A 27,902-nucleotide genomic window follows, 5' to 3' on the forward strand; every position below is an offset into this window, starting at 1 on the left:
ATATATATATATATATATATATATATATATATATATATATATATATAGTGGACAAGTGAATGCAAAGCATTAAGAAGGAGAGGAAACATGTAAATGATTTAGCAAGTTAAGACTTGCATCTTGATAAAAGAAAACAGGATGTTTCCAATAGAACTATGCTTTTTTTCTTAAACTACTTGGTGCCTTTTCTTCTTACCATCCACAGTGAGCCATAATTGTGGTGTTGTGTTGATTTTTATTTATCTTTTAGTAAACATATAAATGTTATATTCTAAAGTATTGTCATCTTAAAGAATTGTGTTTGCTATAATAGCTTCACACATTTACAAGATAAGTGATATTTCATTGTAGTTAGTCAGAGCTCAAGTTCTTTAAAAAAAAAAAAAAACAAAAAAACAACAAATGATGATTCTTTTTGTCTTAGCTGTCAACAGCAGGTGGAGCCATTTAGCTGAATGTCACAAATAGAGGATTAAACAAGCTCAAAACTGTTTTCTCTGTACTTCGTGGGAAATTTGCTGCTTCATTTTAGAATTAGGATGATGATTTGTAGCATATTACAGAGAAGATCAACATGCATATTGTGAGCTATTTTACTGTTTTGCAGCAGCTCATACCACTATAGAACAAAATACCATAGTTATGATGAATACTGATTTAAGAAGGCTTGCAAAAATCAGACTCTGAGGTGTATAAAAATAAACTAGATTCTGATTTTCTGATGGCAACATATTCAGTTCATTGCTTATTTAGAAAAGATTCATTAACAGTTGATCAGCTGAAGTTCTATTTGAGTCTTAGAAAAACAACTAAGCATATCTGTGTGTGTATATATGTATATATATTATATATATATATATATATATATATATATATATATATATATATATATGTATGAAGGTGTGTGCAATGAATATTTTGCTGTCTTTAGGAAACCAGAGTTTGTTATCTAATCTGTGGCTACTTTTGGACCAAATGAGATGAAGTAGAAATATTTTTCTTTTTTAAAGAATATAATAAGAAAAGCTGTCAAATCAAATGTTTCATATACCTGCAAGGTTGCTTTCTTCCTGTATTACTAGGGAAATAGTTATTACCTATCAACTGCAGATAGTAACTCTTTTTTTTTTTTTGCTGATGCGTAAAGGCAGCATAAATGCATACTGTTTTGTTTTGCGTACATTCCTATCTCATCCTTCTGAAGTCAGAGTTAAGAAAACATGGGCAAATCAAAACAAAACTTGGATGCAGACAATGAGTTGCTGACCTTGTGATGTTCCAGTTGTAAAATGGAGAGAAACATGAATACATTTTTTATATTAGTAGCCTGAATTCTACTTTACTGAATTTAAAACCTGGCATTTGCTAGCAGACAACTGTAACCCCATCCAGGTGTACTTTTTTATAACTCAGGGAGCTATGTCCATTCTTCCAAGTGAATTCTGTTCTTCAGGAGTTAGAGTTGAATTTCTGCAGTGAAGTAGCACTGATATCATTCAGCAGTGTTCAGGTAACATGCTGTTATTACGCTTGACCTAACTGGGGGTAAGAGGAAGCAATTTCTTCAGACATCAGTTTCAGAATGCTTCTCTTTACTGTTTTTCAGTTTGTTTTAGGTCAATTTTGTATGTCTTAGTTTTGTAAAGTGATGTGTGATGCCTTTAGCAAAAGCTTCAGTATCTTTTGCAAATGTTATTGTGGATATTTTCTATGAGGAGCTGAAAAATGTGCTTGTTTCAGATTTAAATATCTGGTGATTGCACTGTCTTAGAGATAGTAGAAGACAGACGGTCGCATTAATGAAGTACAGGTTTTACCAAGAAAATTGAAGCAGTGGTTAACTATTCTTTTATGTGTCTTGGATGTATAAAACAACTTTACATCAAGACCCGTCAAGAGCAGTCGAACCTTATTTTTGGATAGAACTAAGTTTCAAGACTTCAGCATGACCTGCAGTAAAGGCCTATTAGCTTAAACATTGCTGGACTGTCAGATTTAGTTCTATGATTATTTTCAACCAAGACTTTTCACAGGGAGTTCAGGGCAATGAGCAAAGGATAATGTTCTACTATACTAATAGTATATGTACTATTGTGTATATATATATACACAATATATACTATATATATATACACACACACTAGTATATATATATTAAACCCACACTAGAAAAGAAAGTATATTCTGACAGGAGAGCTGTCAAGAAAAATTATCAAATTGTTTTACAATTTCTTCAATTTAGATAAAGCTTTAATAGATTTCAGCTGCCAAGATAAGCATTTTCTGGAATTATATCCAATATTGCATTTGTTTGCTAATCTGAAATTAAAGAAAATATTATTTGTATTTTTGGGATCTAAGAATGTCTTTTGGAGATCTTTTAATCAAGTGATGGAAAATCTTACCTTTAGAATTTTTCTTTGTTTTAAAGTGAATGTGGAGAGTATCGAAATATTACATTCTAGTTCTGCACTTATACTATGTTCTTTTAATTACTAAGTGCTAATATGGAAGTGGGAGTATGCAAATAAATTGAGGCAGTTTCAAGTTCTAAATTTTTTCCCTGCTGCTGGCTATCCATGTCTCACTCCATGATTTGTCTTTTCTGTTGGTTCTGCTGTGGCTGTAGTAAAGGTTAGTTTTTCAGTAGCTACATTTGTTGCACAGCAGGCCCTCACACCTGCACTGATCTATATACAGATGAATATGTATACTGAATATGTATACTGATGTTGCTGAGAAAAAACAGCTGAGAGTTACAAAGAAAGTTTTAGTTTGATGTTGAGGTGGATCTATTAAAATATGAATTTGCCACCTGCAGAAATGAGCATGGAACTTCCATCCTATTCTGTTAGGTGCTATCAAGCACCTAGCAAATGTTGTCCTGGGTCACTAATTTAGGCCCAGTCTGAAATTTTGATTCCAGGTAGCTTTTTGGCAATGCTATACAAAAGGAAAAGAACATGCTGGTAACTAAATCACTAGAAGATGATGTACAGTGAACAAATATGAGAAATAAGCTGTAATTAAGATCTTGACAAGTGCTACTTGAGCTACTTGCATAAGGAGCAACTCACTAGACAACACATTCAGAGGTATTAATTTGGTTTTGCGGTCTCTTGTTTAGTTCTTCGATTATTATCTTAGGTTATGAACAATGACAGTGAGCCCTCTTAAATCTCTTCTAAAATGTATCTGTAGGATACTTGTTTTCCAGGCTGAGAAACAGCAGTTATTGTGTAGTTTTCATTTTGATACTTTGTCACCAAACATGGTGACAGGATTTGTCAGGTCTCTTTGTATGACTGGTATCTTAAGTCTGTAAAATTGTAAGCTATTGCCACTTTTGTAGTGCGGTGAATAATCTTTGCTCCCTTTCCTCAATAGACAGTATCTTACAATTGTCACAGGTATATATAATTGTTATTTAGATTAAGAGGCTTACCGCAGATTAGTTTCTCTGTTAACATAATGTGAAATATTAGTTTAGGGCAGTTTCTTTTCCCTTTTACTCCTTTTTCCTATTTAATTTGAACCTTCCCCTTCCTTTTCTTCTTAATTTGTTATTTCTCTTCCCCCCCCTTTCCCAGTGTTTTCTCTAGATTTATAAAATAAATACATAAAAGTTGCCTTGAGAAGAATAGAATTAAGTGTGGTAGAAGACAATAAAGTACGTAGTATACTTTATATGAAAAATGATACAATAGTGAATAAAATCACTGGAAAACACTGTGATCAAGTACTGGGAAGAGAAAGTGTAACTTTTACCTTCTGGGAACTCCAGCTAGTAAGTCATGGCAGTACCTGTTCATGTACCTAAATTCAGTCTGAGAGTGCTGGTAGGATTACAGAAATTCCTTGTGCTGAAGGCAAGAGATAAAGCTATAATAGTGTTTTGGTGCAGTCCAGAAGAGCATTTTGAGTGGGTAAGTTCCCCAACCACGCTACTTTCACTTGTTTCTCACTAGAGAGGATTTTTGGAAAACATGGCCTGGAGGCAGTTTGAGTGAGACTATAGCAGCATCTTTGAATTCAGTATGTACTACTGTTGTGTATCCAATCCATAGGATTTGGCTAGAGCTACTCTGAAATGAAAGCTCATAAATGAGGATAATAAGGATGCTGTGTCCTGAGGAGCTAATCTTCTGCTCTCTGGGTCTGCTTTTGTTTTCTAATGCAGACTTAAAATGTTCCTTTTCTAATGAAGTGTCCCTTCAGCAGTTATTGTGTCACAGAAAGTTTATGCAAGTGTGCATCTTCATCTGTGGGAGGTAACTTCCTGTGTCACTGCTAATTCTTTCTGCAATGATGAACTTATTAAAGCAAGCCTAAACTGTTAGTTTAGTACCAGTTGTACAAACAGTGAGCTTTTGTTCATATGTTGACCCACTAGAACTTATTTTATGCTAGTTTATTATTTAAAAAAAAAAAAAAAAGTAGACTTACCTTGACTCTTTACGTTGAATGGTAGAAAGTGTGGCGGCCCCTTGATGCTGGACTGTTTCTGGTATCGCTCGGAAAAGTATCCATCACTACCATGGACGATGTTTAGACAAAACAGCAGCAGTAAGGATATTTGTAAATGCATGTTTCCAAATCCGTCCACTGTTAGAAAGGGAAGAAAACAATGTTTTAAGTAGAAGTTGATGAGTGTCTTTTGCATAAATTGGTTTTCTTAAGCTATTGGTATTAAAAGTTTCTTTATTTTGTGCTTGCTTTTTCCTGCTTTCACTGTCTGTGAAAAGTGCTGTAAGGAGAATAGAATCAACATGGCTAACTTAAGATTTGGAGTTCTTGTATGTCTAAGATACAAAAGAGATGGCTTAGAGGCAGAAGTCTCACTTTTAGAAAAAATAATCATTTTAAATAAGTAGCAGCCTATTTGAAGCCACTGACTTCAGAAACAGTAGTAATTTTTCTAATTACTCCAGGACCCAAAAGCAAAGTTCAGCAGTAACATATATCAGAGCTCCTGGAATGAAGAAAAGGTTTAATTGGTAATATATAGGCTATATACCATGATGTTATTGCCCCTGTCTAATGCTATAGTAAATTCCATGAAGTATAAAGTTCTGGCTCCTTCAGCATCCATGGCAAAAATCTCACATTCAAGTGAGGTTTTCGTTTGCAACCTGTTGAATAACCCCAGTAGCAGTAAGGAGGCTGATGCTAGCCATTAAATATCAACTCTCTTGCAACCCCAACCAACATATCCTATAGATTTTAGCATCAAAACCATACAGAATGAAATGAAATAATAACATACCAAATGTTGTGGAGCTCCAATGCAGAGCAGTAGAGTGGCAAATCCCCCTCTAGTGAGGAGTTCTTCTGCCACTGGTGAGTGAGCAGAAGCTGATGATTTCAAGTGTCACCCTTGTCTATTTATACGATTTTCACCCTAGTTTGGTGACTGCTGGGCGTAAGCTCCTCCCCAAGAACCAGTAAGCAGTAATTATCTGTGTGCATATGTGTGTTTTTTAGGGGTGGGGGAAGCTATTTTTGGTAGGGATTTTAGGTCCTGTTAAGCATTTTTTAATTTCTTCTTCTTCTCTTGGACCTCTTATTGTTGATGAAATTGTATTGCCTGTAGTTCGTATTTTCTAAAATTTTGCATCCTTTCTGGTTTTAGAAATGAGAAAGGTTACAATGGAAAAACTTGTAAGTAAGGTTTATCATTTTAGGTGCTTCATTTGGATGTTTCTGTGAATGTTTTTAACTGAAGTGAAGAACTACATATTTTGAACTTCGAGGTGTTACTTTCAGAAGTATTCGTCTGAGATTATGTGAATAGTTATTCACTGAGGTACAAATAGAGAGCTTAGAATCAGTTAAGTTGTTAATTTGAGAGTTGTGTATGAATCTGAACATTATTTGTAACCAGTTATTGTATTCAGAGATTGTCTCCAAAATCGTACTTCTAAGCTTGTAACTGTTCTGATATTGGAGGTATGATATTATCTATTTTATGTATACTGCAAGTAATGTTTCTGAGATGTAAGCTTACATTACACTATGAAAACTATTATATTCAGCTGTAATAAATGTATTGAAATCCATACTGCTGAAGTTTTATGCAAGCTGCTGTGTGAGTCTGATGGGACTTCTTTGATCTTTTCTGCTGCCAGTAATTAATATATATATTTTATTATTTTATTTTTTTTAAAACATGCTCATTCAACTGTAATTACTGCTCTATTTTGACCAGGTGCATTTTGTTCCCGTTAAACTACTTCAGTTTAGTAAATTTATGCTATGGCTGTTTTAGCATTGGCTCAAACTTGATTACAGCTTTTTTTTTATTTTTCCTTTAAGTCATAGATTGATTCTAACCAATTTTGCTTAATAGACTGTATCCACACATTGTGATTTCTTTCTGAATAAATAGTAGAATCTGACAGTGTTTAGCATCATCTTTAATACTTTTTTTATATACATATATATGTGTGTGTGTGTATATATGTTTTAACATTGTTACATCATGTTCAGTCTTATGGGAGCTAAGTTTTTGGGTGTGTTTGAAAGTTTTAGTTTCTCTTGTATTGAAGACTGGTGGGGGAAAAACGTAGTATCTGTTTTTGCTAGAGTAAACTGGGCACATGCTACGAGTTACTGCGATGAAGTTAACTGCCAAGTTGCATTTATTTAATCATTTGTGGAAGCCATCTGGAGAGTAATATCTCTGCAGAAGATTACGTGTGTACCCATGTCCTAATACCAATGGTAGAAATATTTTAATTTTGAAAAGGATACTACATATACTACATACTATACATATTATAGGAATCTATTTTACTCTAGGAATACTAGCAAATAATCTGTGCTACCATGAGTTCTCATGCATGGTAGGTACAGAAGGGACATCTGTTACCTTTCCAGGCAATAGACTGAGCTATTGGCCCTGAACTGTGCAGCTATCTTGCAGAATGACAGGTTAACTTGGGCTGAATTTTACCTGCTTTTTGTCTTTGTTTAATTCCACCCTCTCCCAGTGACAACATTTTTTGGCTTCTATGTATTGTGGCAAATATCCTAGAACACAAGTTACTGTACTGAAAGAGACCAGTGGACCATCAAGTCTGTTCTACTTACAGTTGTGCTAATACATTTGCTTATTAGAGGACTGTATTACAGTTTGATTTAAAGACTGCTGCAATAATTTATTTAAAGTACTGTTAAACAGTTCTTTTCTTCTATTCTTCTTTCTAGCCATCCTCTAAACAACACTGTGTTCCAATTTTGTAAATAAACCCTTTCCTCTGAGGAGATCTCTGGACTGTTTTCCCTATTCAGCTTGTGTGCCCAATCCAGTCACTGGTTTTCAGAGAATATTTGTATGTCTGAGATTACATTTCTATTCTATGTGTGCATTTAGCTCCTTTTAATGTTTTGAAGAAAGAAACTTTGTCCACAAGTCATTTGTGTAATGCCTTAAGCTCCTTCTTTTAAATATTGGTCTCTATAAATTCAAGTGAGAATCCTAACAGAAGCAGCAGAAAAGCAACTTCAGTCTTTTTTTTGGTTCACATAAATCCAAAAATAACTTTTGATTTTAAAACATTTAAATATATAGCCTTAAGTGGGAAGTGTGGTTGTTGCTAATTTGACAATATTTGGTTAATTTAGGAACAGCAGGCAACAGTTCTGTGCACATTCCGTTTCATGCTAATTTCTAGCCCAATTCATAAATACCCCCAAGGCAGACACACTTATACTACAAAGGCACCAATAATGTACACCCCTATTTGTTCAGCAGTCTCACTTCCTGCCTTGTCTCCTCCTGGGGAGAGAGGTGAATAATCTCTGTGTCTTTGTGTAAATAGCAATGATTATAGGGTCAAAAGGTACATACAGGTAAAACTGTTGTCCTTTAATGTGAGCTCCACCCTATTGTACTATCTTGTGCTACTTCTTTGGTTTGAGGTTTTGTTTTTTGTGGTTGTGGGAAATAGAGGTGGAATTGGAATACGCTTCTTTTGTATGTATTCCTTGTTGCTGTGGGTGTTTCCTGTTGGCAGAACAGTAATATGCATTTAGCTCTCAAGCACGCCTTCGAAGGTTGGCTTTTTTGTGTATATTTGCATGTGCAAAAATACGTATAGTAGACACTGTGCTTATTTACAGTAACTGCACATTTTTAAAAAAGGTTATTTTCATACCTCTTGTCAAGGTATAACTATTCAGATGTTTTTGTTTTGTAGTTATGCACTTTCCTTTTGAGTGTAGGAGTCTTCACTCTTCTTCCTCCCTCTGTTCCACTACTGTAAAGCTCAGGAATAACTGTGGGACACCTTTAACCACTGTACCATTCCAGAACTTGCTTTTACTTTGGTATTGGCCCCCTCATTCCACATGAAAGCAGCCATTTTAGTAGTTCTTCAAGGTCAGACTTCAGCTATGTCATTGCTGAACTTAACTGCAAAAAGACTCAGAATAGAATTTCTGTGGACTGTATGAAATAGGCACTGAAATCCCAGAATCCTTAATGCTGGCTGAGTGTTGCCTGTTCATCAGCAAGCACGTATGCTTTCCAGAAATCTGTTTCTTGCTCCAACAGGCCGATGGAAACACATGGATAAGTTTTGTGGGAATGGCACTATGCTTTGGGAGGTGGGAACTGAAATCACTACAATCCTGCAAGTTATTCAAAAGGTGAAGAGAATGAGTGACACAGTAAGCAGACACTTACAAGAAAGTCGTGTGGAATTAAGCATAAACTGGACTAAAACAAGTACTTCCTTTTCTCACATAGACATGCAGATGCACAGAAGCACCTGAAACTGCTGAAGCAAGTCTCAGAGAATGGCTAGTCTAGGTTTTACACCAAATAGGAATTGGCATTGTATATTCCTAACGCTTAAGATTTTCATTGTGAATATGCTTAGATTTATTGTTTTGACTTAAAGACACTGCGCCGCAAACTAGTGCTTTCTCTTGTAAGTCAGTTCCAGTGTTGTTATCTGCCTGAAGTGAACTTTGAAAAATCCTCCATAGTCTGTGGTGAGTTTTTCTGTGTGAGAGTGCTTATACTGAAAACTTGTGGAAGCCCAAGCCCTAGTGGTCTGTAACTAAGTTGTCTCTGGGGAAGAAATTCTCCAGCCTCCAGTTTAAATTCTATTAGCGCAGACAGCCATGAATTTCTAGGAGAAATTTGAAAGCCTGCCATGAAATAAGAGAAGTAATTGGGTTTTCTAGTTTGTGGTGCACTTATAATGCTCTGAAGTGATCTCAGCTCCATGGGTTAAAAGTGTCCAGCTGTCCTTTTCCATCGCATAATGCTGGACAGTCTTCACATGTTCACATAGTAATGGCCAGGTGAGCTGTAAATGGATCTGCGGAGGAACAAAATGTTCTCTTGTACCTTTTTAAATGGAGAGTACTAATACAGAACTCCTTCTCCTTTCTATCACGCTGAAAGAAATAGGAACAGGATTGTTTTTTAATTCGATACCTGATGGAAATCTGTGCGGTTCTTTTTTGTTGCTTGTTTTAAATGTGTAGCTTTTATTTGTTTCGTTTCTGTCATCACTGTTTCATTTCATCATTGCTGCTACTTTGTATTTACATGGAGGCTACTTTAAATTCCAACATTACCTACTTGGACTCAGTAAGGTAGAGAACATCTTGGTAAAGAAATTATTTACCTCTCTAGTTAGAAAGTAACCAGGATTTCTTGTGAGTTTCAAAATGCATGGGTGCTTTATTGAGGGAATCTACAGGGCTATGTAGTTCTATCCCTGTTAGTACTTTTCAGATACAACAAGGAATTCCCTCTTCAAATCAAATGAAAGCTGTTGTGTTAGCCCTATGCTTTCATGGTAATCTTTTTATAGGTATAAAGCCTTTATATTTTTAAAGAGTGTAACTGTGGTTGAATAAGCATCCTGCTTTCAAGCAGTAACGGAAAGATGGTCTTCATTTGTTCTGGTACTGCAAAATTGTCTATTGTATGTTATGTTCAAGTATGCTGATCTTGAGAGCTTTATTAGTATAGCAATACATTTAAATAGATGACAGTTAAATATTTATGTTTGCTTTCTGATGAGTTAACCTGCACAGACACTGAATAAACATGCTGAAACATCAGGAAGTGATGTGTAGAGAACATTTTGAGACTGACATGGATTTTGTATTACATATTCCTCATATTCAGATAATATTATCGATGAATATTTTTTAATCTCGCTATAATATTTGTGGTTCCATTTCACTGTGCTTGTATAAAACACATGCACAAACGTGCGCAAGAACTTCTTTACAGTGAGGGTGATGGAGCACTGGAACAGGCTGCCCAGGGAGGTCATGGAGTCTCCTTCTCTGGAGAGATTCAAGACCTGCCAGGACACCTACTTGTGCTACCTGGTGTAGGGAACCTGCTTTGGCAGGGGGGTTGGACTCGATGATCTCTGGAGGTCCCGTACAACACCTACGATTCTGTGATTCTGTGAAAACTATGTCAATTTTCAACTAAGAAAACTTGTAACACTTGAATGAAGTATACCAAAAAGAAATACTGTGTTAGAAAAGATGTTTCAGTTCCTCAGATATGCTGCTGGCCTTTCCCCCTTCCTTTGAAAGTAAAAACAAGTATTGATCAAATTAATGCATTAAATTGAAACTCATACCAGAGGTATGAGCTTTAAATGAAAACTGATTAGATTTCAAGATACTGAAAGCAGGAAGCTGTTTATATACATTAAACTCATACTTCTTCTCACAAATGTATTTCTGAATCAGTACAGTGCATTCAGGAAGTTCAGTTTCGTCTTTCTGACAGTGCAGTAGGGCAGAAAGAAGAATCCACTTTCCCTTGTGCAGTTTTAAGAAAAAAAGAAATCAAAGGGTCTGAATGCTGAATGATCCAAGCAAATAAGAGAATTTGGCCTTGGATTTTTAGGGGAGGGCTCCATGAAACTATTTCTGTTTAAACAAAGCCATCTGAAGAGATTTCCTGTTCCTTTTAACCCATGAATGCTCATTTTCGGCTTTTTCTGTGATATTGGCTGCACTCGTGGTTGTATTAATATGAAGCTTTTCTGTAAGCTGAACTAATAAGAATTTGATTTTGAATAAAATGCAATCAGACTTTAATAGGAGTGCTGGAAGGAGGGAGGCTGCTTTTTCTGTAAGCCCAGATCATTTCACAGGACGTGTTAAGTGATGTAAAGCCACTGAAATGCATACTTGCTTTTGAAGTATTACAAGTGTTCTTTTTTGTTGGTTGTTTTTTTTTTTCCCAGTAAGTTCTTTATGACCATGATGTTTTACTTGAGTTTTTCAGCCTACTGCCACCAAACCTGATGTTTGACAGCAGAAACAGCATTCAATAAAAACACAAAGTTGCTAAATAGTCACCATGTCACCATGTTGGTTTTCTTTTTTTTTTCTTTTTGTCAGGGGAGGGGGGGTGGTGGTGGGATGATGAGGATGACACTGCAGGGAGTGCATTTATTTTATTTTGTTTAATTTATGCTTTGTTTTTCTCTTTTTTTTTTTTTTTTTTTTTTTTAATTAGTGTTAGTATCTTGTTCTATCTCAGTACCTGTTGGGCTCTTTCATGCTAGAGAAATAAAGTAAGATCACTGATGAAAGAAGGGTGAAAACCACTCTTACTTTCCCAAAGGTGAACAAATTCAAGCAGCTTCCTCTGAATTAGGGAATCTTCCAAATAGTGAAAAATAAGTGTAAGTGAACTACTTTTTTAAGCATGTCCACTGGAGCAGTCTGCTGAATAATCCTTTTCATTGACCTTACCACCTGCTGTGGTTTGGACAATTGGCATAGAGCTGTTTTTAAGCTTTCATGTTAAAAACAGGTACCAAAGGTGAGGAAAAAAAGAAATAAATCCAGTCTTCTCCAGCCAGAACAAATAGAAGTTGTCTGAATTTACTATAAAAATAACTGATTTGTTTGTTTTGTTAACAATATTTGGCATCTTAAGTATTGCTGTTTCCCTTTCATTTATTTGAATTGAGACATGGGGAAGTTCTGTTTGTGGGTGTACACAAACTTTGACTACTTTGTTTATGAAAAAAAAAAAAAACCCACCCACAATCTGAGTGTATGGAATCTAATTATTCATTATGGCTATTAATAGGACTGGTGTTTTAGTTTCAATAGCCTGAGATAGGATTTGTGAAAGCATTACATTGTCATCAAGGACAGTCATAATTATCTGCTTATAATAAAGGGTTAGTAAAATGGTTGCTTTTAATGTTACAGAAGACACATCAGTGCAGCAATTTTATAGGTGTCGCTGTAGTACTTGACTCAAGTCTCAAAGTTTCAATATATCTTACATTCTGTAAGAGAAAAGTGAAAGTGCAAGGATAATTTTTTTTTCAAGTTTAGCCAGGAGGCTCTCACATTCAATAGTTTGAGAACTGAATTATGATTTGATCAAAGCGGCTTTTATTTAGAGGTAAGGAGTGAGTAAATACTTCCCAAACTGGCTAAATTGATCCAGGTATCAGGGATGGATAGAGGCTCCTGAGCTCAGGATAGGTGCCCAGGCAGAAATGCCAACTTGTTTCCAGTGGTGATACTTTCTGACGATACTGTTGCTGCTGTAAGTGGTGCAGGAAAAGAACCTTAAAAACTGAATTCTTGCTGGGGGTGGTATTGAATGTCATTAGTATCCATGGATGGTGAGATGTAAGCAAGCAATGATTGTTTGAATTATATGTGATTGATGTGCTCTGATGTGAATGTGCTTGAGCATTAATGAATTCTCTGATCTGAAGATCAGAGAAGTCAGAAACAGAGAACTGAATCTGTAAATTCCAGGTCACCTTCCAGTCTGTTTACTTATGAGCCATTTTTACCTATGTGGTCTGTAATAGCCAGTTTTTGTTCCTGGAATAGTTTATCTGACAGTAGCTTAGCTAGGGATATAGGTGAAGGTAAATTTACTGGGAGTCTGAGCAGCTTATGGTGCATAAGCAAGGAGTAGGCTGCTCTGCTGTCAGCAGCTGCTTCCAATGTCATGTGCTACTGCAGAACACTGACAAGTAATTTCAGGGAATGTTTTCTAACATGCTGTCACTGCTGCAAGTCTGGAGTGGAGAATGTCTTCTACCAACCTATGATAACAAAGTTGAAATTAGGACATGGAAACTGGGTTGAGAGTTAGTCAGTAGGATAGGAGTGGAAAGGAAGGAGTCATTTATCTGTTCATAAGAGTAGCAGAGTCTGAAGTTGACTGTTATTTCATGTAACATCTGTCTTAAGGAATACTTGTAGAACCTGTGGATTCCTTAAATAACATAAGCTATAAGAAGAGGGAGGACACTGCAGCTCCTGGTACAGTAGCATTTACCTAGACATCACTGTCTCTGTTTCCTTCTAGCTGTGGATGTCCCTGTTCATTTCAGGGGAGTTGGACTAGATGGCCTTCAGAGATCCAACCCTGAGATTCTATGATTTTATGAAATAGTGAAGGCTTCTGAGTATTTGGCTATGCTAGGCAAACAAGTAGGTGAATCTTTGTAGTGCATGCATTCAAGAGAAATAAATGAAATTTGAGTGTAACTGAGCAAGAAATTAAGACACTTTAAGTGTAGGCTCCTTAAAAGGGCACAAATCCCAGCCTTTCTGGCAGTGTGCGGGCTGTTGGACCTTAGTGCTGGAAAGTTAAAGAAGTTTTACTCTGCTTAGCAACCTTGCTGCAACCTGTGTTGAACTGCTACAAAACCAGAGAGAAAGGCAAGGCTTTGTGGTCAGCTTGCACTCAGCGCCAAGCTGCTGTGGGAATGAGCAATCTCTGACTACGATTAGTATGAGATTGTGTACTGAGGAAATGAAAGCTAGGAATACTCATTTTGTTAAGTATAACAGTGTTGAGACAGATCTCAACACTGTTTAGAACTCGCTATTGTGTGAGTCTGAAACTATTAGGGTTTCATTTCATTTTATTCTCCCCACTGAATGGATGTAGTTGGACTTTGCAGTTCTTGAAAGTCAACTTCAGAAGATCTTTACCAAAGGAAGTCTGTTATCCAGATTATATTCTATGTTTCTTATTAGAGCTTAATAAAATCTTAACTGTTGCAGCTATAGCACTGAAATCATAGGATCATAAAAAGGTTTGGGTTGGAAGGGACCTTTAAGATCACCTAGTTCCAACCCCAGTGCTATAGGCAGGGACATCTCCCACTAGACCAGGTTGCTCAAAGGCGCTCATCTAGCTTCACCTTGAATGCTTCAGGGAGGGGATATTCACAACCTCACTGGACAACCTGTTCCAGTCTCACCACTCTCTCAGTAAAGAGTTTCTTCCTAATATCTAGTCAAAATCAAGCCTTTTCCAGTTTAAAGCCATTTCCCCTTGCCCTGTCACTACATGCCCTTATAAAAAAAAAAATCCCTCCCCGGACTTTCTATAGGCCCCTGTCAGGTACTGGAAGGCCACTATAAGGTCCCTCAGGAGCCTTCTTTTCTCCCTGCTGAAAAGCCCCAGCTCCCTCAGCCTGTCCCCATGGGGAGGTTCTTCAGTCCTCTGATCATCTTCCTCTGAAATATAGAGATTATCCTAAAGATTATGTAAATTTCTGAGGGTGCTCGGTGAATCCTTCTTATTGTAGCAATCTCCAAGTATCATGGTGTTCTTTGCAGATTCACCTTAGCCACTTAAACAAGCATCTGACTTTGCTTGCATGTTTTAGACTCTCCAGATGATGCTGTATCTTCCAGTTAGAAAGCTAGTTCTGATACGTATTTGCAGAGGAAGAAAATGCCATGTGATGATCAGGAAGGATGTTTAAAATATGTAGAAAATAAGAGGGGATGTACAATGGCTGCTCTGAAAATAATACTTCCAATTTTATGATGGCCCACAATGCCAGAGGCAGATTGTGGTGTTGTGAACAGTAGCTTCCCACCACTATTCCATTACATTTTGTTGTTATATGACAGATGGCAGCAGAGGGGCTGTCTGACAAAATAACATCTCACATGGAAACGCATATGGTGCAAAGATATGTCACTGAATTCCTCAAAAAATGTGGAAAAAAATGGAAACGTATTGACATTCACTGATACTTGCTGAAAATTGATGGAAACCAAACAGCGGATATGAGCACAATGAAGTAGTATGTGATGTGTTTCAGCAGTAGTGACAGCAATAGTGTGTTGCCTCTGCTGATACAGATATTTATAAGTGCGATGTGCAGGCTCTTGTTCATCACTCATAAAAGTGCATAGTTAGTGGTGGTGACTGTGTTGAAAAATAGTGTTTTGTAGCTTAGAAAATTTTCTCTACCAAATACTAGTATTGTTCTCTCTGCATATCCTGTAGTTTCCATAGAAATAAATACGAGGCATTGCTTTCAGGGTGACCTTCATATATTAACCCTGAGGGTTTTGAGACATCTGTGTTAGTCTATATTTTTCAACAAAAACAAAAGGATTGAAGAAAAAAAGTAAATTGTGTGATCTGGGAAGCTGGATGTAAAAGTAATGCTGTTACATAAAATATTATTTACTTCTTGCTTTTGTTACACTTTATTCAGCTACTTTCCTTCCAATGTTTAACATTAAATCTGGTAGAGTCAATTAAGCATTGCCTTCTTGCCATTGCATGGCTTTATTGGGTTATTTGATCTTGTACTAGTAGCAAAGTAAAATTCTGTCTTTATAATTCCAATCTCATCCTGTATGTGTAACGTTTTTAAAGATTTTTTTCACTTTTTTTTTTTACATAACTGAGGAATAAACTTGAATATTAGATTTGTCTGTAAAATAAAATAAAAAAATCCTTATTTGCAGAAATAAGCAAATTTAGTGGAAGTTACAGGAATGACATTTGGAATTCAGTTTTCATTTACCAAGTTGAAGTATTTATATACAAAGCTGAGTACCTTTAAACTCTCTCTGTTTTTCTTCAGAACCTAAACATAACACTGTTTGCCAGTTGAAATTTTAGGTCACCAAGAATGCATTTTAGGTCATTGAGAGAGTGTATTGTTTCAGGAAATAAATGTCCTGTGTAACCTATGGTGGAATGTATTTACTTACCTAAGTATTAGTAAGTGAATTAAAATTAGTAGCTTTTTTTTTTTTTCTTGGTTCCTTTTTATACTTGTCTAAATCAAGAGCTTTTTCTGGAATGCTCTGTGTGCATAAGTTGTATTGGGTTTTAGAGTGGATTCCACCTTGGGATGTGCTGACCAACCGCAGGATGTTTATGTGAACTTTGCTAAGTTTCTGGCAGACTTCTTTCTTCCAGACTTTCATTGCAGTACTTTACCCCTGAGGCACTCAAGTCATCTAGAACTGCCTTTTTGTTTGTTTGCTTGTGCACCGATTGTTTACAGATACTTTAGGGGAAATATATTTAGGCAAGTCATGCAGAGAGTGTCAACTCTGCTGAAAACCTGGGAGCTGGCAGGAGCATGAGAGGAATTTCTTTAAAATGTGAAATAATCCCTGGAAAACAAAGAAACCTGTTTAATAATATACAACACTTTTAATACCTTCTCCAAGTATCGGAGGATCGGGAATGCTAAGAAAAGATTAGAAAAAAAATTGCATTGACAAAAGAATGTTAATTTTACAAATATAATGGGGATAATGGGCATAATTCTGTCATGTTCTCTCTAGAACTGCTTTGCAATATTTAAATTTATACTGGATCCTATTTTACAAACAGAAAGGAAGACCTCACTGTAAAGATTTGTGTTATCTAAGAAAGCAATCTGTGGTTTCTGGAGAACTTGATTAGAAGCTGTTGCAATGATATTATCTTTCAGTCAGTCACTTAAGAATAAATGATTTTTAGAACTCAGGATCTTATTCAACTGGAAATAGCTTAGCATCTACTTGCGCATTTATGTCATGTGCCTGCCCTTTTCGACTGTACCTGGAAGGCTCGTAAGAATATCTCTTTTGTTCTTTGTCTCTGCTTTCTCTGTCTTCAGTGATGTTTGCCATCCTCTGAGAAATTAAACCAGTGCTTTGGAGAAGTTTTAATTTACAAGCACAGCAGCTTCAGGCTTGCTGTCTTTTCCCCACAGGGTTTCTTATCTTTTTAATCCCAATCATTTATGAATTTTGCATCTACAGTGTGGTTTGGAGGTAAGTATTGCAATGTTTCCAGCAATGTTTTTTATTTTATTTTAAAAAAAAAAAAAAAAAAAAAAAAAAAAAGTGTTACCTTTGAAGTACAAAAACAATGGCAAAGATAGTAAGAACTGTGTTTTAAGTTGTTTTCACAGGATCTGGTGTTTGCCTTCTTTAGTTTGTAACAAAATATTTGCCCTGTATTTTAGTGACTGTCTTTCAATATTAGGTCTTAGAAGTGTTTATATTGTTACAATTTGAAGCTGAATGGACTATTACTTTTGTATACTTCTATGTAAGTTTCAGAATAATCTTAAAAGGACTGTAAATATGGTTACAGGTATCAGTGTCTCTATGGGGGCATCCCTGTGAGGGGAAAAACACAATTTCTGAGATGTTTTTGGGATGTGGTCATTACAGCATTTAATCATATAGGAAGGATCAGACTTCTAAAGCTGTTCACATATGACTTCACTCCTTAAGTAATCAGAATTAGACTTTTTTTTTTTTTTTTTTTTTTTTTTTTTTTAGGGTTACATATCCTTCTTATAAACATCCTTTTTCTGTTGTTTATTCTCTTTTTTTCTGCCCTTTGTTTCCTCATGGATATTGTCATTAGGCAGATATTATTTTCATATGTACATAGCTCTAGCTTTTCTTCGTGCCCTGATGCTGGGAATCTTGGATGCCAATGTCCCTTATATGAACACTAATGTTTTAATGGCAGTAAGTTAAATGGTAAGTACAGGTGATCATACATCAATAGATAGATTATTACCTTTTAACTAGAAATGTAAGTGCTACACATTTCATGCACAGAACACGTAAGCAATATGTTTTAGAAATGAAGTATTTTCTCTGCCTCTCAGTTATCTTTTTCTATGTATTTCTTTCCGTTTTCCACACCTTTGGCCTTGCTGTCGTCTTCTCTATGTATTTGATTCTTTCTTGTACTATTTAATGTGTTCTAGCTATGGTGTTTAGTATGGCGTGAGTGAAAGAATTTACTGCTGTGCCATTTATCAGCTCTTCAAACTTCAGAAGCTCCTTTGAGACAAGCAGCATAAGTAGGGTTACAGTCTTTTTCTGAGAAAACAAGCCTGGGTGGAGTAGGAGGTCAATTTTTAAAGCGTTCTGGTTGGAAAAAAGACTTTCAAATAGTAAGAAACTGCTGCATTGTGCAGTATATTCTTGCTGTGAATTGTCTGACTCCACTGACATAGAATTGCTACTTTTAAACAGAACAATTTAATTAGCACATTTAGAATTAATTAGCACGTTTAGAACTTATTTTAGTCTATTTACACACCCATTTAAAAACGGTATATCCTAAATTCAATATTTAATATTAGACCACAGAAGATGCTACTCTTCTGCTGAGTCACTTTAGAATGTGTTCCTATAAAATTGCAGCCTGAGACACGAGGATGATTAGAGGGCTGGAGCACTTGTCCTGCAAAGAAAAGCTGAAGGAGATGTGTTCATTCAGCCTGGAGAAAGCTCCAGGAAGACCTCATTACAACCTCTCAGTACTTAAAGGGAGCTTCTGACCAGGAGTGAAGCCATTTTTTTTATATAGTCTGATAGAGATAGAATAAGGGGAAATGGTTTTAAGCCAGAAGAAGATTTAGGTTGGATGTAAAGAAAGAATTTTTCACTTACAGGGTTGTAAGGTACTGGAATATGTTGTCCAGAGAAGGTATGCCCTATTTCTGGAGATACCAAGGCCAGGTTGGATGCAGCCCTGGGCAGCCTGGTCTAGCAGCTAGCAGCCCTGCCCATGGCAGAGTCTTGGAATTGAATGGGCTGTAAGGTCCCTTCCATACCAAGCCATTCTACAATTTTATGAAAAGTCAGCAATCCCAAAATGTAAGAAACTACCTACTTAAGGTGAAAGTTTTTATATTTTCTAAATTTGTTACTATAATTTCCTCTCATGCTAAGAAGACAATTATCAGACTGTTCGATCTTAGAAGTGTATCTTTCTCATTTAGAGAAATGAGAGGTCAGTTTGAGTTTGAGTACTGGTCTGGATGTATGGTGTAAAAATCAAGTTTTATATTTCATTCCTGTGCACACAAAAGAAAAGTCGTCTTGCCTCTGAGATCTGAGAAGCTGCAGAGTGGCTCTCATGCTTCTGGTGAAGTATTGCTGCTGTGATGACAGCACAAAAATGCTGTTTGCTCATTAGATCAGCTTTGGAATTCAAGGCGTTTTTCTTTTGTTTATGCCCCTGACCTTGACAGGAGTTTCTTCCAGCAAGAAAAACATGTGGATGTTATTGTGTGCCTCTCTTTTGAGGTTTCTTTTTGCAGTTGCTCAGTCACTTGTTTTCTTTTAGATTTAAACTTGGTGAGAGTGAATAGACTTCTTGCTGCCTGAGAATTCACTACCAGGTTTCATAGTAATTCTCTAGAATCTTGGCATGTGTCTCCAGTTTGTTCTTCCTTGAGCAAAACATAATTTTAAGTATTTGCAATGGATAAAGTGATATTGGCTCATTACAATAATCCATTCTGACTGTTGTAACACAAGCCAAAACTTGTCCAGTAACTTCTTTATCTGCCTGAAGCTTGTATTTTAAATGAGAATGTATGTTTAAAGGCATAACATCCTAGCCTTTATTTAGCTATGTATTGCTCTGGTTTCTTCGCACACTGCTCTTGGTTCTCAACAAGAGAATTCTTACTTCACATCACACAGAGAAGCTACTTTTAGATTAGTTGTCATCACATCTTTCAGATGTATGGCATAGGTTTGTTTTTTTTTTCTTTTGAATTTGATATTAGAGTTTTGTGCTGTACTGCTTTAGTATTTCAATTTTGCAAAATTAATTATACTGTCTTGTTTCTATTTAGGAGACTCTAAGTCTCTGGAACTTTTGTAGCTAAGCTACAGAAGCTTAAATTAGAAGGTTACACCATCATCACTTGTTTTGGAATCTTTCTGCGCTCTGGAAAGCAGTGGAAGTCCAAAGAGTTATTAAAGTGTATGTTTCTTTCAACCTTTATAACTCAACCAAAGCTAGTATTATCAGACTGTTCCTATCTCTTTCCTTTCAAATAATAGTGGAATAGTAGTGGTAGGAACCCCCAAAGTGTGAAAAGACTTTGAGTTTGGAGCTCTTCTTCTACCTCATGTGGATGTGCCAGTCTGCTTCTTGCAATGTGCATACTAGAACTAGTTCCTCCACCCCTCAGCTTCTGTATTGACAAGACCCCTACCCAGCTGTGGACTTTATAATTACTTGTACCCAAATTTGCTATCCAACTGCAGGCTGGCATGAGGTCAATGTACACACCCATCTGAGAATAACCTGACACACCACAGCTCCATTTGGAAAGAAGAATCTCCACAGTTAACAAACCACTTTACTCCATATGCATATTCCAGGAATTAGTTTCTGTAGGAAAGGTGTGATCTTGTACCTCAGATCTGCTCCTAGAACTTTCTCAGAGCTTGGTTTCCATATGTGGTTTCTTTCTGGTGGCCCCAGGCCATAGGAGTGTTTAGATACATGACTGTTTATGTCAGGAGATTTGGTCCCTCTTTGTCTGAGTTTGATTGAGTGAATGGTACGATAGGTCATTGAAAATGTTGCAAAAATTTGCAGTGGTCAGTGTTTTATCATATAATGTTTTGTTGGAGATGGAGGCCTCCATCTTAAAAGATTGCCCTGACGCAAGTGCAGTACCTTGCAGTTGGCCTGATTTAATCTTATTACGTTCACACAGGCCCTCTTTTCAAACCTTCACATATGTTCTATGCTTTGGTTCTTGTCCTCATGGTCCCATGTCTGAATGATCCATCTAGGACGAACATAGTTGGCTGATAAATTGCAGCGATGGCTAGGCCCTGAACTGTTCTCATGCCTTTACTCTCTGGTGTGACAAAATCTTTGCATTTTCAAGTATTCCTTCCATCTCACCAGAAAAAATAATAAAAAGTCTACGATGGATTATTTCAGCCTCATAAAAAGACAAAATGTTCTCAGATTTTTTTGTCCTTGCAGGATATCTTGCTTAATAATGTGTTTGGTCCAACATTAGAAAACAAAGTAAAGCAGTTTTGAGCAATGTAATAATCTTTTGAGTATTCTTAAATAATGCTTTTAAATATAGATCTCCATTAGCTCATTTGTTGTGCCTCTAAAGAAGGTTGTTGTCAAAAGCAAAATTAGAAGTAGTTCCAAAATTGTTTCACTAAAACTCATGTCATGTACAAACTGTGGAAAGCAAAGTGACAAACTGTACTGCTTGCTAGAAAAGATGTCTAGACTGACCCCCTGCATTTGCGAGTAGTTTGTTGGTTCCTGACTTTGTCCATGTTTACGAAAGTCCTGCCCATGTCAAAGGCTTTCTATTAGGATAGTCTGCTAAAATAGTCTGAGGTGTTTCTTTCAAGCTGGAAAATGAATTTAAACAGGAAGGACTAAGGTAGAAATAAAGCTGTGGTAGTAAATATGAGTCGTGAAAGGAATGCTGTGAAGACTGGCAGGTCCCAAGCCTACATGACCTACATGAGGTATTTCACTATTTCTATTGACAGATGCTTGACTGAACTTGCATCTGGCAAGTTCTGAGAGTCACCAAAACAACTTTTTTTATTTCAGCCAGAAGAGTGAATATAAAACCCTTTCTGTTACTTGCCAAACACACACGAATGGATTTGGGATGCTGATTTCTATTTCAGACTATGGTAGCATGTTGTACTTTTCCTTTGAGTGTCATTGTTAACACTCTTTATGAGTGCATCTTCCAGTATAAATTTCCACTTGACTCCAGCAGGCTTGCTGGGCTCCCATATGAATTACCAGGAGGTTGCCACTTCTTCAGCAGCTGCAGATTTATGGGAGGATACACTCAGCATATTTCATGTCTCTGACCACCTGCACAAAAGCATATCCTCCCTTGTGATATTTAGGACATTGGACATATTTATGTAACTGGCAACAGAAAAATAGGCCTTGACTGGTAGCTGCGGGAGTGGTGCAGTGCACTGATACATGCCTTAGCTGGGCGACATCCACGCTAGTGCAGCCAAACTGCTTCCAGAGTGCCACTGCCATGTGTGCAGCCAGCTCAGCTTGGACACAGGGTTGCTTGCACCTGCCTGTGCAGATATTTCTGCTGTGTTCAAGCCCTTGTGTAGAACTGCCAGTTCTGGTCACCTAAAAATGAATTATCAAATTACAGCAAAAGGAAATAGTGATGCTGTTATATAGAATAAAAGAAGAGTGGAAAAAGAGTGCTGCTGGAAAAGGAAAAAAAAACTTTTGCACTAAAGTATTTCCATCAAAATGCCAGAGCATATAAATCTGAGACTTGGCAAGAACATCCTCCATGCAGCAGTTCTCAGTGGGATGCATAATGGAAAGCAGCTTTGGATCTGGATGATTGAGGAGGCTGGAAATCCTATTGTATGTACTTAGAATTTTGAACAGAAGATGTTCTTAATGCTAAACTGAGAAACGTAGTAGTTAGTATGTGGCAAATGCTAATGTTTGTAGCAAATATGCATAATCTATTAAGTAATAGCCTACGAAGCAGCGAATCTGGAGAGGGCAATCTTGGTATTTGTTACACTGTGTTCCTAGAACTTCACTTGGTGATTGGGTGTTTTTAAAGAAAGTAAAAGATAAATATTTCCACATCCATGGAAAAGCAGATATTTTCCTTTAAGGGAAGAACATCTGTTGTAATTATATATGAAGCAGTAGCTTCTGAGAAATCAGAGCTACTGTTTTTACAAACAGTAAAGGCTGAAAAGAGGAAGAGAATCCTTATGAATAAAAGCTGCTTTTCTATGTAAAAAATGAATGCTTCCTTTTTATCAACAGAGATTTTACTTCCACTGATGTTTAAAAAGAAACAAACAAAAACAGATTTATCACCAAGAAAAATGCTAATGCAGTTTTCTTTCCTCATTTTAAATAGATGTTGTTTGTTCTGGAAATGTAAGTACATCAAAAGCCCTGCTCTCTACACACTAGACAATGTGAACAGCTAAATATTTGTGTAAGTGACAGTAGGTAGCATTACCCTTTGTCTCCCAAAAAGGCTAGTTCAGATAATAGTGTAAGACCCACCTTCTTTAGCTCAAAAGTTGACTCATGCTTTTATTTACTGATTCAGCTGGACAAGTTCTGTTTACAGCATGCAAGCAGCCCCATGTAATCACACAAACCACTCACGTGACTCGGAGAACAATTATCTTTTTGGTTAGTATGGTAATGCTTTTTTCCTCTGTAAAGAAGCTCGAGTCATGGAAAGCAGTTTCGTTTATCTTTTAAAAATGTTCAGTGCTGTAATGATGGATGCAATATTGTGGGCCTGATGTGAGACAGTAGGAGCCTCCTAATGTGAGCTAGGAGGAGTATTAACTACTATCATTTCAGCCAACATTACTGTAAGGTAAAAATTTGGGAACTCAGAAGTGAATTAAAAAAAAATCCAAGCTAGTCAGTCTTTGACAGCTTTATTTTTAATTCTTCTAACTAACTAAATACGTACAGATATACGTTTGAAAAATGATTGAATGGGTAATACCTGTCACCATGCAAACTTTCATACTTGCAACATCAGCTAAAACTTTGGTCTTTTTTAATACTAATCTGCCTTAACTCAGTGCCAATGCCATTGTAGGCACTGATATGAAAATAAATAAATAAAAAGTAGATGTCCAAATTGTTCAGTGCTGCTACAACTTAATACCTGTTCAATCGCTGTGCTAACTAGTTTTTTTTCTGAAAATAATTTCCACTTTAGCTATGCATAGTTTTTACCTTGTCAGGGATTAGTCAAAACTTCCAAATCAGCATCATTTACAGTGCTAGTAAGGCAAAGTTAGTTTGGTTATTTTGGCATTACATTCATCAGTAACTATGTTTCTTTTGTCCTCCCCAATGGAAGGAAATCTATATGACGTTCTAAAATAATTCAAAAAAATATTTTGTTGGGAAAACTTTTTAATATCTTAGTCTCCAAAGCTCTGCTTCATCTAAATATTGTTATGAAAGGCCAGGAAGTTTGTGGCTCAGTTTCATCATGTTTCGTATGTTATTTGCTCTTACTGAAAGCAAATTGAATATTATATGTATGTGTGACATATGTACATAGAGAGAGAAATAAAGGTCAATCTTCAATCTTGAAAAGATGACAAAATTAGCAAATATTTTGCCATCACTGATTTAGCTGTTCCAACTTTGTTATATATGGTCAACTTGTAAATCTCTTTCAAAACTGGCCTTTCCGCATGAAATGCAACATGTTTACTTTGGATACAGGAGCTTAGAGGTGGACCATGCCAAGCTAGCTTATTAAAGTGGGTAGGGAAGACTAGTACTACTTACTTATTTGTATATACACACACACACACGTATATGTAACTGTTGTCTCTCGTACTCTATAGTACTCTACAAAGAGTATTTTTTCCTAAGTGAGAATGTAGGATTCCATTGAAAGATGGCTGTCGATTATTTGTAGGCTAACAAGAAATAAATTATCTTCTGTTATAAGCAGAACTATTTGAACGTGCCCTCCTCATTAGGCCTATTTTGTTTACTTAGCAATTGGTGAATGAAAAACAGGAAAATTCATCTTAGCACTCTCAATGGAGAAATGATTTGAATTATAGTGGTTTGAGTTTAGCCTGGGAGGATACTGCTGTTTCTGCATTTGGGTGCAGTTATTCATTATGTGGTTTTTGTTTTGTTTTGTTTTGTTTGTTTGTTTGTTTGTTTGTTTTTGCTTGCTTGAGGACTGAAGTCTGCAAGTTATGGCAGGTGAACTAATCTGAAAATAACTTTCAATTTATAATACTTAATACAGCATCCAAAGCACACTTTTATTTTTACACTATTTGTGTGCTTTAACTTTGAGACATACAGTATAACAAATTATTTTGCAGCGAAATAGTAATGAGTGAATGTGTGCTTAGTAGCCTGTGGCAAATGTAAAATTATGTAACTAAATATAGTATAATGAAACTTAATTTATAGCATTGTATTTCACAGCTGAGCCCATCAAATGAGCTGCTTCCACCACAGGGTCTTATTTTCCCTTTATCTTTCCTCTTCTCCCCATCCTATACTCTTTCCCCATGCCATGTGTGGTTACTGTCAGGTTCTTCTTAGCTTAAACTAGACAGTTAGTTGTAACTATCTGAGTTAAAGCTATCTTCATTCACTAGTTTTGTTTTCTCTCATTTTAGACAATTGAAGGGAATTATGCAGTTTGAACAGCCTCAGATGGAAGGATTGAGGAGAGGAACAGGTTGATGAGTCACATATGCCATGTTTCATAACCAATATTTTTAATTAAAATTAATAGGCTCTGGTTGTGACCACAGTAGGTAGTTGCTATGGTTTAGCTAATAGGTGTGTGTTGTGTTGTTTTGTTTTGTTTAAACCCCCGTCTTGTACATGAAACAGAGCCATTTGTGTCTTTTTGTGTCTTTATGTGATGAAAAGTGAATTGAGCTCTCCTGAAAATAAGTAATGGTGCTGTTTATCTGCTGTAACCTTAAAAGGTTGTTTGTGGCAGTGCAGTCCAAGTATTTGAAATCATAGAAACACCAAGGTTGGAAAAGACCTATAAGATCATACAGTGCAACCATCCACCTATCACTAATAGTACTCACTGAACCATATCTCTCAACACAAAATCCAACCGTTCCTTGAACACCTCCAGGGTCAGTGATTCCATCACCTCCCTCAGCAGCCCATTCCAGTGCCTGACCACTCTTTCAGAAAAACAGTATTTCCTAACGTCTAGCCTAACTCTCCCTTGGTGCAGCTTGAAGCCATTCCCTCTAGTTTTATCACCAGTTACACAAGAGAAGAGGCCGACCCCCAGCTCACTACAACCTCCTTTCAGGTAGTTATAGAGAGCAATAAGGTCTGCCCTGAGCCTCCTCTTCTCCAGACTGAACAATCACAGCTCCTTCAGCTGCTCCTGTGCTCTATATCCCCCCCAGCTTTGTTGCCCTTCTTTGAACCCACTCCAGGGCCTCAATGTCTTTCTTGCAGTGAGGGGCCCAAAACTGGACACAGTACTTGACGTGCAGCCTCACCAGAGCTGAGTACAGAGGTACAATCAACTTCCCTGTTCCTACTGGCAACACCATTTCTGATGCAAGTCAGGATGCCATTGGCCTTCTTGGCCACCAGGCGCACTGCTGGCTCACACTCAGCTGAGCATCAATCAATACCCCCAGAAGCCCTGATACATAATGGCAAGCAGCTCAGCTATTACCTCTGCCAGTTCTCTCAGCAATCTCAAGTGAATCCCATCCAGCCCATGGATTTATGACAGTCCAGCTGGAGTAGCAGGTCTCTGACTGCATCCTCCTGAATCACGGGGGGTTCAGTCTGCACCCCAGCCGAGACTACCAGGTCAGAGAGTGGAGTTCCCTGAGGATAACTGGTCTGACCTTTAAAGACAGACATAAAGAAGGCATTCAAAACCTCTGCCTTTTCCTTATCCTCAGTGGTCACATTCCCAGCCTCACCCAGTAAAGAATGGAGATTCTCCTTAGTCCTCCCTTACCATTGATGTATTTGTAAAAGAGTTTCTTGTTCCTTTTTAACTGAGCGGCCAGGTTGAGTTCAAGCTGGGCTTTTGCCTTTCTGATTTTCTCTCTACACATCTTAAAACTTCTCTGTACTCTTTCTGAGTCGCCCATCCCTTCTTCCACAGGAGGTAGATTCTCTTTTTCTCCCAGAGCCTCAAGAATAGCTCCATATTCATCCATGCTGGTCTCGCCAACTCATTCTGTGGCTCAGGGGGACAGCCAGTTTCTGTGCCTTTAAGACTTCCTTCTAGAAGACTTTCTTCATTTTAGATTTCTTAATGGTTTGAAGCATATCAAATTAAGATGTGTTGTTGTGCAGTAGATCAAATGAGTCTAGGTTCAGAGCTGTGATGGCCAGTAAATTCAAACTGTTCATACTGGAAAACATAGCACTGGAGAGAAATGTATGTAAGGAGGAGGGGTCAAGTACTTGGCTGATGCAGCTTCTCTTTTCTCCTGTAGATCCATGAATACATACAGCCACCATAGCAGCAAATGGACAAATCCAGTACCCAGCTTTACACTGCAGACATAGTACTCCAGGATGTAGCCACCCTTCTTTGTAGAGCTAGCTGCAGCCAGCCAGATCGTGAGGTGGATGATACTGGACATGACATCGGCTGGTTCCTCTTGTGTGTGGCTTATGCCACAGCAAGGGAAAACAACAAGCTGTGGCATTATCTGCACTGTGGACTGCAGAAGTTGCAAACTTTGCAAATATTGAAGATCTGTTTCCTAGTTAAGTCACTTTCCTGAACTTACAGTGAGAACCAATCAATCTAAAATAGACTGTGGATGGAACTTATGTGCACTTATTTTTTTCAATGTAAAATGAAAAAAATTGCTGTGAAATTGCTTCCTCTTTGCAGTGTGAGGGGATAACTGTGTCATAGCTCATGTGGGCCAGTTCTGGAACCTAGGCTGGAGGGTAGCAGCAGGAACTGGAAGCATAACTGTGAGGTACTATTGCAGTATTTTCAAGTTCAGTTGTTTTTGATTTCACTAAACATTTTCCAGGTTCCAACTGATTTTTCAGTGATGTAATTTCTCATACCTCTACAATCAAGGCACTCAAAAAGTACTGTAAAAGCGGGAATGTTTGAAATGATGCTTTGTCATTTGAGAAACCTTATAAAAAGGTTTGAAAGTAACCTTTCTCTGATTTGTGTTGTGAATGAACATGAAAGTAGACTTTTCAAATGAAAATTGGAATTTTGGAGAAGAATAATTAAACTGTTGCAAGTGATGGGGAGAATAAGAAAATGAGTACT

General features: G+C 37.0%; 2 protein-coding genes across 3 annotated transcripts in view; one reads left to right on the forward strand and one right to left on the reverse strand.

The window, feature by feature from the left end:
• Nucleotides 1-4,588, reverse strand: part of COL10A1 (collagen type X alpha 1 chain) — a 6,821-nt gene extending 2,233 nt beyond the window's left edge. Inside the window, exon 1 of the mRNA XM_042889553.1 lies at nt 4,447-4,588. Coding sequence (XP_042745487.1) covers nt 4,447-4,588 — 142 coding nt within the window. The remainder of the gene's footprint in view (nt 1-4,446) is intronic.
• The window catches only part of NT5DC1 (5'-nucleotidase domain containing 1), a 118,906-nt gene that overhangs the window by 19,964 nt on the left and 71,040 nt on the right, over nt 1-27,902 (forward strand). The window lies entirely within an intron of this gene.

The sequence above is a fragment of the Lagopus leucura genome, unplaced genomic scaffold, assembly GCF_019238085.1.
Source record: "Lagopus leucura isolate 7727_CA_CO unplaced genomic scaffold, USGS_WTPT01 Super-Scaffold_73, whole genome shotgun sequence".
Classification (NCBI taxonomy): domain Eukaryota; kingdom Metazoa; phylum Chordata; class Aves; order Galliformes; family Phasianidae; genus Lagopus; species Lagopus leucura.